Consider the following 12,687-nt stretch of genomic DNA (forward strand, 5'->3'; position numbering starts at 1 on the left):
GTGACCCCTCCAAGGGCGACGAGCTGAGGGTGAGAACCGCTCTCAGAGACGTACTGACTTGTGTGTCTGTGTGTTGTTGTCAAGAGCTGAAACTGGTGCTTCAGGAGCTGCTTGCTGAGCAGCGAACCCTGGAGGACGTCAACACCAAACACACCCGAACTCTCCGGCGGCTCCAGAGGACGAAGGACGAGCTGGACCGCACGAAGGACGAGCTGGACCGCACGAAGGACGAGCTGGTCCGCACGAAGGACGAGCTGGTCCGCACGAAGGACGAGCTGGACTGCACGAAGGACGAGCTGGTCCGCACAAAGGACGAGCTGGTCCGCACGAAGGACGAGCTGGACCGCAGGAGGGGCGAGCTGGACCGCAGGAGGGGCGAGCTGGACCGCAGGAGGGGCGAGCTGGACCGCAGGAGGGGCGAGCTGGAGTCCAGGCAGCAAGAGGTGGACAGGAAGCTGGAGGAGCTGTGTGCAGTGCAACAGGAAGTTGAGTCCTGGAGAAAAGAGGCAACGTTATGTGTCAAAACCACAAATCAGCAGCAAATGGAACTGGAGGTTGGAAGAAAATATTTAAGACACTAAATGTTAAATGTTGACTTGTAAACACGGCATTGTTCTTGTTAAGCTTTTATTTAGTAAGTTCTGCAAATACTGTCTAGAAAATTAGAAAAAATTCTTTGAGTTCTTTCACGCCAAGCAATAAATGAATTGTAAACACAGAGCAATTACATACCAAAAGTTCTTACTCAGGAAAGATATTTATGGCAAGCTGATCAGAACTCCATTAAAAACAGAATTTTAAAAAGTTGCTGGCTTGTTGTTATGGCGACAGACCTGAAAAATCATGAGTTCGTATTTTGTCCGAATCACCATCGTGATGGCATTATTTCAGCTTCATTTTGGTTCATTTATTACAATTAAATCAATGAAATCTAAGTTGATGATGTCACGACCCGGACACCACGTCTGTGATGATGTGATCAGTCTGATATTTCCTCCTCAAAATAGTGACTTCCTGTTTTCTCATCAGTTAATGAACTAAATCGTCTTTTCCTCTTTCCAGGAGCTGCAGGAGGAGCGACGCAACCTGCTGGAGCAGTGCAGACACTTGGAGGCCCGACGGAGACACGCAGACAGGTGCACACACACATACAAACACACACTTTCAGGTTTATGTGTTCTAAATTCATGGACAATCTCTTTAACTTTGCAGTGATTTTGTGTTAATTTTCAAGCAATTTCATGTTAATTTATTCATGACCCCTGTCTTAAAAGAAATCAGGGAAATTAGCAAAACTAGCCTTCTAACAGACATTTGGCACCCTAAAAACAAGAAATAAAGGAAGCTGACATCACAATCCAGGTGAGTAATGCCGAGTCAGACGTCCAGAGAGAGGCGCCATCGTCTGTTTTCACTTTATTTGATTATTACATGATTAACAAAGCATCTCCACTTCCACAGTCAACTTCAGTTTACCTGCATCTGACTTGACAGGTGTCTGTCTGCAGTGGAGGCGGAGCTCACCAAACAGATGGAGGAGCACAGTCGCATCCAGCTCCGCAGACAAGAAGTGATCCGAAAAACCGCAGCGAGTCAGAAGCAGCTGAACGGTATGAAGTTGCTCAAAAAGTCAAATATTCCAAACATAAGAGACCGTACAAGCCTTCATATGAACATGGGTTTCAAAGTTTAAAGATGTCTGACATGTTTGAGGTCATGCGTGTGCTGAAAGCCACGGAGCGGTAGCAGCAAACTCCATCTTGCTTGTCTGTGGCGGGGGTGTGGTCGGCGGGGGACTGGAGTGTGTCTGCAGGGGCGTGTCAGTGGGCAGCTGCCCTCTACCAGCTCCGGTGTCCCCGGACTGATTACGTACATTGGCTCTGTGGCCGTCACCACTACGCCGCCATGCTCTTCTTCATGAGCCTAATGGTGGATGGCAAGTAGTGTTAAGGTGCCACCTGCTGATGGGGGCCTCCATTGTCTGTGACATCATGGGAATATTGAATGCTAACCAGTAGTGTTAATTAAATAGCTGGAGCTCTGTGGTCTGTTTATAAAGTGCATGGCGTTCTGCTTATGACATCATCAACTCTACTCAGGTACAAGTTGGCAAAGGCTATATTTCACTGGTGATGGGGGAATGACAGAAAATGAGCTCGGTTTGTAGTTTGGAACTACACATCACTACGTATCCTCCAGTAGAGTGACCCCCTCCCTCGGTGGGGGTGTCCTGGCCCCGCCTCCGGCGCTGTGGCAGAAACAATCTTAAAAGTCTGATGTTTATGTCTTGGAGGTTGAGCGATTAGTGTGAGGGAATCGAATACACCTGAGTCAACGACGCCGTCTCTTAGCATTTCAGTGATTGACAGTTGGCTCCACCACCGGCTCTGCTGTGTTACAGAGAACGGCGAGCTGTTGAGTCTGCTCGCCGAGCAGCTGGAACACCGCAAGACACAGCTGAGCACTCTGGACCAGGTGACCACACACAGGCACACTCACACATATACACGCACACACACACACGTGTTGTGACGGGTGTGTGTGTGTTGCAGGAGCTGCGTGTGAGAGCAGAACAGCTGAAGGAGCTCAACACCCAGATCCAACACCAACAGGTGCTCACTCTGGTAGTGACTGATTATTGATCACAGCGGACAGATAAACGCCTGTGTCAGGATCATCCTGGCGCCTCTGGTACCACAACACATTTCACTTGTAAAACAAAGAATGCAAACACATATGACTGACCGTTGACTAAGCCCCACCCTCGGGTTCCTGTTGCTACGCCTTTCAAACGTCTGTAATAATGCAAGGAAGTATGAGACCGTTCAGCATCTGTGAACGAGTCAAACTTCATCCCTACATGGTGAGCGCTCAGCTGAACTCCATCCTACCGCTGTGCTTCAGTATCATCCTGACCCGGGCCTCAGCAGCTGAGTGGCCTCAATCCATTGACAGTAAAGTCAGTAAAGTTGCAGGAAACCAGCAGGTAAATGTTTTCCTCTCTGAGAATCCTAGGACGTGATTGGAGGGTGAGTGAGAGGATAAACTGATGTTGTGCTCCAGAGCTCACTGGTTTGGTGTGATTTGGATTCAGAACTTTAGCTGCTACCCAAACTGAAAGCTCTCTGACTGACGGCGATATAACTTTGGATCCAGCATGTGGCGGTGCTCTGTCCCTCTCAGGTGCTGTGTGCAGGCTTGGAGAACGTAGAAGCTGCAGTGACCAAGTTGGAGGACAGGGGGCGCCACCTGAGTCAGCTAGGTCAGTCAGCTCCTCTCTCTGCTCCCACACGGGTCAGACGTGTGAGAGCCTGAGCATGTCATTACGTGTGACTGGTACATGCTGATCAGCTCACCGCCCTTCAGGTCAAGCTCAGCTCTTCTGGTTTTGTTTTCTTTGTGTTGCTTGCAACAGATTCAAAGTGCCACTTTGTTTCCATCTCCTCACCTGCACAGGTGTCTGGCTCAGACCAGTGATTGGTCAGCTGTCAATCAGCTTTGCAGCAGTGAGGTAGATTAGGATGAAAGTACTGCTTTGTCTCTTAAGCTCTGTGAAGATGCTCTTCTCTCATCAAGAAACCTCTTCAGTTCTGTCTCTGTTTGGGAGCTGCAGGCTTTGGGGTCCATGTGGGCGTGGCCATCTATGGGGTCGTAAGGTCTTGGGGGTGTGCATAATTGCGCTGCATTGGGGCCAAATAGGGCCCAGCACAACATGAGCACCTGCCCTGTGCTTTGGGAGGCAGCCATGATGACTCTCATCACAATGTTCCTGCTGAATTTGTTCTGTCTGGACAGAGGAGGAGCTGCTGCCCCAAGAGGAGGAGCTAAAACACCAGAGGGAGGAGCTACACAAACAACATGAGGACATGAAAGGGGCGGTGAGGTCCTGAGTAAATAAACTACAGTATATATACATTTTTGGCCAACATCAGAGAGCATTGTTTGAGTTGCAGGTAACCAATCTTTGTTTAATGAGGCCATAATCCTACCAGCAATCACAACACCACAGCCTCCATTTCTGCCTCGTCATGAAAACTGAACGAGTCCAGGATGTCCCAGTAAACCTGCTGCTCTGGATCATTCTGGTGTTCTTTTATTTAATACTTTATTTTTATAGAAATGCACAAGTACATAACAGAACATGTTGAAACAGTTGGTCACCTATACATTCATTCTGTTAGCGCGCCGATAGAAATCCATGTCAGAAATTAATGGCTCAGTCCATTCTGGTGTTTTCATGTGTGTGCGGTCAGAGTTCAGAAGAGTTGGACTTTATGTTTGCCGTCTGACGTCCTGTATGATCACGTTGTCTTTGTTAGTATTGGAACAAATATCTCTTATTTTGACCCCAACCCAAAAAAAGCCCACCAGGACTACCTGTGTGTGTGTGTATGTGTTGGTAGGTGGTTATGGAGGTATTATTGTACCTTTTTATTTGCATTTATGTGCATTTTATTTGTCCATGTAAATAAAACACATGTAGACGGGTGTTCCAGGCGAACACTGTGTTGTAGCTTGTTGTCCAGCTTCCTACGGTCAGGTCGAGTTTCCTGTTGTGGAATGAAAACGTTTCGTCTCTGATTTATTGAACCACAAAACACAAATCTGCCATTTTCTTCACCGAGGCGTTAAGCAGCCCAGCAGGCAATGACAATGACTGGGAGCAACGCACAGATTACAGCAGCCTGAGTCTGAGAGTCTGAAGTCGGGGTTAATGGGCAAGCACAGATAGCCGCGGCAGACGTGTACCTAAAGTCACGTGTGCACAAACAGCCACCTCAGAGCTCCCCACCGATAGGTGTGTGAAAAAAAATCTGTACATACAAATCTGATTTCACACACACAAATTGATACACATTTGCAAATATTAAAGGTGCAACACCTCCATAGGTAGTCAGCAGGAGGGCGTCAGTTCAGAAGTGAGTCCTCTCACCACTAAGGGTTCTCCTAAGGTCACTAGAGAACAGGTCCCTAAGGTCGCTAAGGTAATTTCTGAAGCCAGGGGGTCATTTCAGCACATTGATGACATCATCACCTGTCAACCAACCTGAGCTGGAAAGGGGGCAGGGTTGATGATCCGTAAGTTCAATCATTGTTTGTTGATCCGAGGGCCAGTCGCAACACGCCCAGCCCTAACGTCTCACTTTGTCAATACAGTCCAAAAGCTATTTTAGAATCATGTAGGACATAAACTCACTGTTACCATGGAAACGCTGAACCAGCTGATGTCTAGTATTTACAATGAACTGACTGCTGATTAATTTGTCCTAGTGAATGAGATCATTTATGAAGCTCTTTACAAAGTTGCTGCATTCCTACACACAAGTTCCTGACTCTGTTTGTGTGTGTGTGTGTAGGAGAGGTGGGGGGTGAAGATGGGACGAGAACGACTGAGGCAACAGGAGGAGCAGCTGAAGGTACTACAACATTTAACGATCATGTTTCCTCAGTTTCAGTCGAGGTTTGGTTGAGATTTAAAAACATCACAAGCTGTTTCTGACTCGACACCTGCTGACTTTGTTTGTTTGTGGAGGCTCGTCTGCATGGCAGTTTGTGGAATCAGCAGGAGAATCTGACAGTGAGAAGGCTGGAGACAGAGGAGAGTTTACTGGGACTGAAGCACAGACTGGACCAGCTGGACTCACTGCTCACACACACACCTTGACACACTTCTGACACATCTGCGTGTGTTTTTTTCTTGTCAATAAATCTTCTTCCTGCAGTGAATCTGTCCTTTTGCTCACTATGAAGGAGTCACTGATTGCTCAGTGGCTGAGAACATTGAGAACAAACACCTGAAAGATCCGTGGAACTGTTCCTGTGTCCACGTGCAGCTTCCCCACAAGTCAAGTGAACACCCGCGAAAGTCCGACATCACGTGGTCTGTCCTGATCCATCCGTCAATGTCCTCTCTGTCCTTGTGGCCACTGTGGCCAGGCAACCGAGCACCTCAGAGCTACAACAGCTGCGGTCAACCTGCTGTAGTCGACACTGAGACAGAGAGACGGACAAGTAAGTGTAACCTGACTCAGTCAACCACTCAAACCTCAACGTGTCAGGTCAACACACCCGTAGTTAGCTGTCAGGTCAACACACCTGTAGTTAGCTGGCAGGTCAACACACCTGTAGTTAGCTGGCAGGTCAACACACCTGTAGTTAGCTGGCAGGTCAACACACCTGTAGTTAGCTGTCAGGTCGCACACACCTCTAGTTAGCTGTCAGGTCAACACACCTGTAGTTAGCTGGCAGGTCAACACACCTGTAGTTAGCTGGCAGGTCAACACACCTGTAGTTAGCTGTCAGGTCGCACACACCTCTAGTTAGCTGTCAGGTCAACACACCTGTAGTTAGCTGTCAGGTCAACACACCTGTAGTTAGCTGTCAGGTCAACACACCTGTAGTTAGCTGTCAGGTCGCACACACCTCTAGTTAGCTGTCAGGTCAACACACCTGTAGTTAGCTGGCAGGTCGCACACACCTGTAGTTAGCTGGCAGGTCAACACACCTGTAGTTAGCTGGCAGGTCGCACACACCTGTAGTTAGCTGGCAGGTCAACACACCTGCAGTTAGCTGGCAGGTCAACACACCTGCAGTTAGCTGTCAGGTCGCACACACCTGCAGTTAGCTGTCAGGTCGCACACACCTGCAGTTAGCTGTCAGGTCGCACACACCTGTAGTTAGCTGTCAGGTCAACACACCTTAGGTCGCACACACCTGTAGTTAGCTGTCAGGTCAACACACCTTAGGTCGCACACACCTGTAGTTAGCTGTCAGGTCAACACACCTTAGGTCGCACACACCTGTAGTTAGCTGTCAGGTCGCACACACCTGTAGTATGCTGTCAGGTCGCACAAACCTTAGGTCAACACACCTGTAGTATGCTGTCAGGTCGCACACACCTGTACTTAGCTGTCAGGTCGCACAAACCTTAGGTCAACACACCTGTAGTATGCTGTCAGGTCGCAAACACCTGTAGTTAGCTGTCAGGTCAACACACCTTAGGTCGCACACACCTATAGTTAGCTGTCAGGTCGCACACACCCGTAGTTAGCTGTCAGGTCAACACACCTTAGGTCAACACACCTGTAGTTAGCTGTCAGGTCAACACACCTTAGGTCAACACACCTGTAGTTTGCTGTCAGGTCGCACACACCCGTAGTAAGCTGTCAGGTCGCACACACCTTAGATCAACACGCCTGTAGTTAGCTGTCAGGTCGCACACACCTTAGGTCAACACACCTGTAGTTAGCTGTCAGGTCGCACACACCTTAGATCAACACGCCTGTAGTTAGCTGTCAGGTCGCACACACCTTAGATCAACACGCCTGTAGTTAGCTGTCAGGTCGCACACACCTTAGGTCAACACACCTGTAGTTAGCTGTCAGGTCGCACACACCTGTAGTTAGCTGTCAGGTCGCACACACCTTAGGTCAACACACCTGTAGTTAGCTGTCAGGTCGCACACACCTTAGGTCAACACACCTGTAGTTAGCTGTCAGGTCGCACACACCTGTAGTGAGCTGTCAGGTCGCACACACCTGTAGTGAGCTGTCAGGTCGCACACACCTGTAGTTAGCTGTCAGGTCGCACACATCTTAGGTCAACACACCTGTAGTTAGCTGTCAGGTCGCACACATCTTAGGTCAACACACCTGTAGTTAGCTGTCAGGTCGCACACACCTGTAGTTAGCTGTAGGGTCGCACACATCTTAGGTCAACACACCTGTAGTCAGCTGTCAGGTCGCACACACCTGTAGTTAGCTGTCAGGTCAACACACCTTAGGTCGCACACACCTGTAGTTAGCTGTCAGGTCAACACACCTTAGGTCGCACACACCTGTAGTTAGCTGCCTGTAGTTAGCTGTCAGGTCGCACACACCTTAGGTCAACACACCTGTAGTATGCTGTCAGGTCGCACTCACCCGTAGTTAGCTGTCAGGTCGCACACACCTGTACTTAGCTGTCAGGTCGCACAAACCTTAGGTCAACACACCTTTAGTATGCTGTCAGGTCGAACACACCTTAGGTCGCACACACCTGTAGTTAGCTGTCAGGTCGCACACGCCTTAGGTCAACACACCTGTAGTTAGCTGTCAGGTCGCACATACCTGTAGTTTTCCGTGTGAGCAGCTGTCCAGCAGGTGGAGGCATTGTGCCGTTTGAGCCATCAGTTGCTGCCTGATGGACTCGGTGAGTTCAGCATCTGAAGAAACATCCAGCAGCAACCGCAGCAAACAGGGCAGCAACATGTCGATGCGGCACTTCCACCTGAAGACACATGACATCAGAGCACCTGTACTTCGTGTGTGTGTGTGTGTGTGTGTGTGTGTGTGTGTGTGCGCGTGCGCATGCAGACCGTGGCCATGCTGCTCTCACAGTTGTCTGTAACCCCTCCAGGATCTTGAGTCGACTTGTTTCTTCAGGTGGATCTCTGATCTCCAGGTATCCCAGCAACACCCGTTCAACGCGTTGCAGGTGTCTGCACACGGCCACACCCATCCTGAAAAATCCAAACAAAAAACAAACAACCATTTAAATTCTCCACCTGCTGGTCACCGGAGGAGCAACACACACTCTGCTGCTACCTGTCCAGGTACTGAGGCAGGCATGAGGCATAGACACGCCGCAACACCACCTTCTGCTCTGCCTCCATGTGGGTCAGGACCAGACGCAGCACCTCATCGTGGTGACCAGGTTTCCGGGGGGAGGATGTGAGGGAGGAGGGAGGCCTTTCCAGAACCAACAGCAGGTCCAAAAGGCATGAGAGGACGAGCTGCAGAGAGACACACTCGAAGACTTCATACTGCTGTGGCGTCGAGGTCATCGACAAGCACGCTTCTGAGCGCCATGTCAGCGCACGACAAGCACCACATGACAGTGACGGCCATTTCTTCTTCTTCTGTCATTGGTCGAAACAGATGTACAGTGTTGAAATGGATCCGATATCAAGAATGAAACCAACGGTGATCTGTCGCCGTTACTGCCACTGTAAAAGAACCTCTGGAGAATCCTGGGTTGTTTTAAACTGGACCTGAAACCCATTTTCACCTCACGAGTTTGGTTCCACCCCCTTGCCTGGAAAAGAGGAGTGGCGTAGGAAGGCAGCAGCGAAGTGGTGCGTGAAAATGTGAAGTACTGAAAGCTACTGCAGTTACGCAATCGCCACACGTGCTCCTGACACACACAAATGAGACATACAGAGGTCACGTGTGTGTGTGTGTTACCTGTATGACGGCGGCCTCAGTGGTGTACAGGTGTTTGAATAGTGCCTGATAGAGAACCTCGGCTCTGTTGAACTGACGAAGATCTGAGGCAGGCTGAAACGTTTTATCATCATCACCAGTGACATCATCATCATCTTCAGTGACATCATCATATGTGTGTGTTCTCACTGTGTTCAGCACGATGTGGTGAAGGCAGCGAACTCCCAGCATGCAGTTTTCTGGTCGGTGGTGGTCATTGAGGAGGAGGGAGGGGGGCAGGAGGCGGGGCAGATGAGGAGAGAGGGTGGGCCGAGTCACCTGCACCAATCAAAGACCTGAGTGACATCACTGCTTTGACACATGCTGACTGATTTATGAATGAATTTAGGAAACAATCTTGACGAGCCACTAACACGCCACTGGTGAACCATTTCCCCATCAGCAGTTTGAGTCTGTTGACACCACCAGAGCATTTCACTCTAAGGAGGAAGAACTGAACGGGTCCGAGGTGAGTTCAAAGCCCGGACAGTTCTAATGACAGTGTTCCAGTTCATTCCATCAACACTTGAATCAAAGTTGGTTTCACATAAACTGCATGATGGTGGTGACAAGGGGTTCCTCCCCTTTGGGACAAACTGAGTGTGTCAAACATTATGAAGGTCAAAGGTCAAACTCACTTGGAGGAGCGTCCATGCAAACACCAGCTTCACGGCTTCACAGCGCTGCCATAAATCCCTGCAACAGCCGACAGGTCATCATGACACTAGCTGCTGATGGCCTTGTGATCTTAAAAATGATCTCTGATCTCTGTGAAGATGACAGTGTGGAGTCCGGACCAGTTCTCGCTTGCTCCACTGCTCAGGTTCAAGTCTGTTATGGGTTTCTTTTGTCCAACAGACACTCACCTGGTCAGCTGAGGCTGCAGGATGTCCAGGACCCCGCAAACAATTCCTCTGCTCCTGCCAGGCTCCCCCATCAGGAGGTGGGCGGAGTCTCTCCAGCTCCCCGCCCTCAGCAGAGCTCCATGCAGGCTTTCAGCTGCCTGTCTGGATGAAGAACTGGTCCAGGGCTGATCCTACACGCGCACACACACGCACGCTACATTAGGCACTCCTAGCAGGGCTGCAGTAAACCCTCTCGTGCTCTGGTGATGTGCTGTTTTTGTTTTATGTGAATTTCAGCTGAAATTGTTATGATTTACACATAAAAACTCCTCCCAAAATGTCAGCCGCCCAGGTGCACTGTGGGTCGTGGGTGACGCTGACAAGAGTGCCTGTTTGGTCTGAAGGTGTTCCCAGGAATCTGCCAAACCTTGAATGCAGTTCTGAACTGAGTCGCACGGCTCCTCCCTGTTCTCTCACCTGGAAATGAGTCACGGTGAACACGCAGATCTGCGGCGCCAGCGTGACCAGCAGACCTCTGGTCCCAACGCCTCTCTCCCAGGCTCCCAGAGCTCCTAGCAGGGGCTGGAGGGCGGAGCTCACCAAGGCAGCCCAGGCAGGGATGCTCTGATAGGCTGTAGACACCAGTGAGCTGCTGTCGTCCTTACAGAGTGGCAGAGCAACGCAGCCAATCAGAGCGCTGACTAGACCACCGTATGCTGCCTGAAGCTCCGCCCAACTCTCCTCCTCCTGTTTTACTCCCTGATTGGCTGAAGCTGGGGAGAACAGCCAGCGAGGATCAGCAGTTTGGAAGAGTCGCTCCACTCGCCCAATCAGAGACTTGGCTGCTGAGTCCTGGCCTGCTGCTCCAACCAGCTGCTGCTGCAGCCCCGGCAGCAGCACTGTGACTGGAGGAAGTGTAGGCGAGGGGAGTTGCTCAGAGCAGAGATGAAGGTCTTGGAGGAGAGGCGAAAGCTCCATCGTGACCTGGAGACAATCACGGGAAGATGCTGGATGATTCTAGCCATCCGACATGAGGAGCAGCTACGTCACAGATTAACACCACACCCCAGCCCCACACGCGGGACACCTCTCACAGTAACGGAAGAGCTGCTGACTGCTGACGTCCTCCTCCTACAACCTAAACACGGCGGCACCGTTCAGACACCCTAGTAGATTGGTGGTGAAGCACGACCTCTGCTGGCTGAGCACAGATACTGCAAATAGGTAGACAGCACCAACGAAAGCCCCACCTGCTGGCCTGACTGTGGTACTGCACTCCACTCTGAGCTCCTTTCCCTCGTTCTCTATTATTAAGCACATGAACGCACCTTTAGTCATCAACAACTATAAATGTTGGTGTTCATAGGAATGGGAGACTGTTGGTGGCGCTAACTTGGCTTGAGGGTCCACAAGTTTTTAGGAGACGAAGAAGAAGTCCGCGGTGCATTGTGGGCCATAGGTTGCTCCGTAAGATGCACCTCAACCGACCTACAATGTGGGCGTGTTTAGGCTGGAATGTAGGTTGAGAAGTAGGTCGCTACTCGCGCCGGTTGTGGTTTGGGACAGCCTCCGACCTGCTCTGAGACCTAGGATCAGACCTACTTGGCAATTCGGACGCAGCGATGTAAACCAGTTCAATGACGTCATCCTTACCGGTCCCGATGATCGACCGACAACCAATCATCAATAACGGGGGCTGGGGGGGGGGAAAACGAACCAAGAATAATAAGGGTTACCGCGTCTGATCGATTCCGAATCAGGTGCGAGAGACTCGGAGCTTACTGATCACGTGTCTGTCGGTCGTTCGGAGGGACACTCACCTCTCAACGCTTCTTCCCGAACTGATGTCACGTGAACAGACGGGCGATGAGCTCGGGGAAGCTCATCCGGCCGGAAACAAGCACCGTCACAAGGGTTCCTATCGGCAACTGGACTCGGACGAAAAGTAACAGATATTTTACTTTAACGATCAGAATACAAGAAGATCCCGATGGATCTGTTCGCCTTCGATGTACTCGTGCTGAGGTGGTACAGGAAAGTACAAGAACCTCTTAACTGGATTGCAGTACTGCGGCTTCTAACGTGTGGTGGTTCTAAGCAGGTGGAGCTGGCAGCAGCTGGACGCTGTGCTTGTGTCAGAGTGCGTGTTCCTGGATGTTCTGTGTTCTATGTTCTCTCGAGTGGTTCAGTGTTACCAGTCTCTGAAGCTTCTGAAGCAGCAGGAGGAACTCACCTGTCACTGCTACTGTCCGAGCTTTGATTTGTGTATCAAAGTCGGGTTCTAAGAATGTTCCTCCAGATGAGTGCTGGAAATGAGCCGCTGACCCAGGGACCCCGTTGGAGCAGGTTTTTTAAACGGTGCCACTCAAGGTGTTCTGAACCAGAGCCTAAGAACTGGCAGAAGCCGTCCCTTCCTGCTCTCAGATCCTCAGTACTCACATTTCTGCTTGTAGCTCCTGATAAGCTGAGGGCTTATCAGGAGCTAAGGAGCAGCTTTCATGCCCGTGTGACGGCCACTGAAACAATCACGTCATCACTTTGTGTATTTCACAGTAGCCAATTTGCCGCATCATCAGAGGTCATGAGAGCATCCGCCAGGG

The 12,687-nt window shown here is 50.3% G+C and overlaps 2 protein-coding genes across 13 annotated transcripts in view; one reads left to right on the forward strand and one right to left on the reverse strand.

Moving 5' to 3' along the window:
• The window catches only part of cntrl (centriolin), a 27,144-nt gene extending 18,677 nt beyond the window's left edge, over positions 1-8,467 (forward strand). For 3 of the 8 annotated variants that reach the window (XM_086205634.1, XM_086205631.1, XM_086205639.1), the window contains 10 exons: positions 85-554; positions 1,063-1,136; positions 1,495-1,610; positions 2,402-2,475; positions 2,553-2,612; positions 3,184-3,262; positions 3,796-3,878; positions 5,358-5,417; positions 5,534-6,012; positions 8,398-8,464. In XM_086205634.1, the coding sequence (XP_086061760.1) occupies positions 85-554; positions 1,063-1,136; positions 1,495-1,610; positions 2,402-2,475; positions 2,553-2,612; positions 3,184-3,262; positions 3,796-3,878; positions 5,358-5,417; positions 5,534-5,665 (1,148 nt within the window). In that variant the 3' untranslated portion in view covers positions 5,666-6,012; positions 8,398-8,464. Of the gene's footprint in view, positions 1-84; positions 555-1,062; positions 1,137-1,494; positions 1,611-2,401; positions 2,476-2,552; positions 2,613-3,183; positions 3,263-3,795; positions 3,891-5,357; positions 5,418-5,533; positions 6,013-8,397 lie in introns of those variants that run through there. The other 5 variants (XM_086205633.1, XM_086205632.1, XM_086205636.1 and 2 more) reach the window with 4 other exon arrangements.
• On the reverse strand, positions 3,314-12,045 carry tti2 (TELO2 interacting protein 2). Of its 5 annotated transcripts, none has more exons than XM_086205640.1 (10): positions 11,908-12,045; positions 10,565-11,071; positions 10,109-10,278; positions 9,881-9,938; positions 9,393-9,521; positions 9,225-9,317; positions 8,586-8,773; positions 8,357-8,500; positions 8,109-8,268; positions 3,314-5,991 (listed from the first exon to the last, which is right to left on the reverse strand). In XM_086205640.1, exons 2-10 carry the CDS (start codon positions 11,063-11,065, stop codon positions 5,875-5,877), a joined length of 1,560 nt encoding a protein of 519 aa, XP_086061766.1. In that variant the 5' UTR covers positions 11,066-11,071; positions 11,908-12,045; the 3' UTR covers positions 3,314-5,874. The 5 variants fall into 5 exon arrangements, 4 of the variants coding, with proteins under 4 accessions (XP_086061766.1, XP_086061767.1, XP_086061768.1 ...); XM_086205641.1 differs by having other exon boundaries at positions 10,565-11,783; positions 11,908-11,931; XM_086205642.1 differs by having other exon boundaries at positions 11,824-11,918.
• Positions 12,046-12,687: the final 642 nt, after the last annotated feature.

This window comes from Aulostomus chinensis, chromosome 6 (assembly GCF_037954235.1).
Source record: "Aulostomus chinensis isolate RoL2024-O1b breed Wild chromosome 6, RoL_Achi_v1.0, whole genome shotgun sequence".
Lineage (NCBI taxonomy): Eukaryota > Metazoa > Chordata > Actinopteri > Syngnathiformes > Aulostomidae > Aulostomus > Aulostomus chinensis.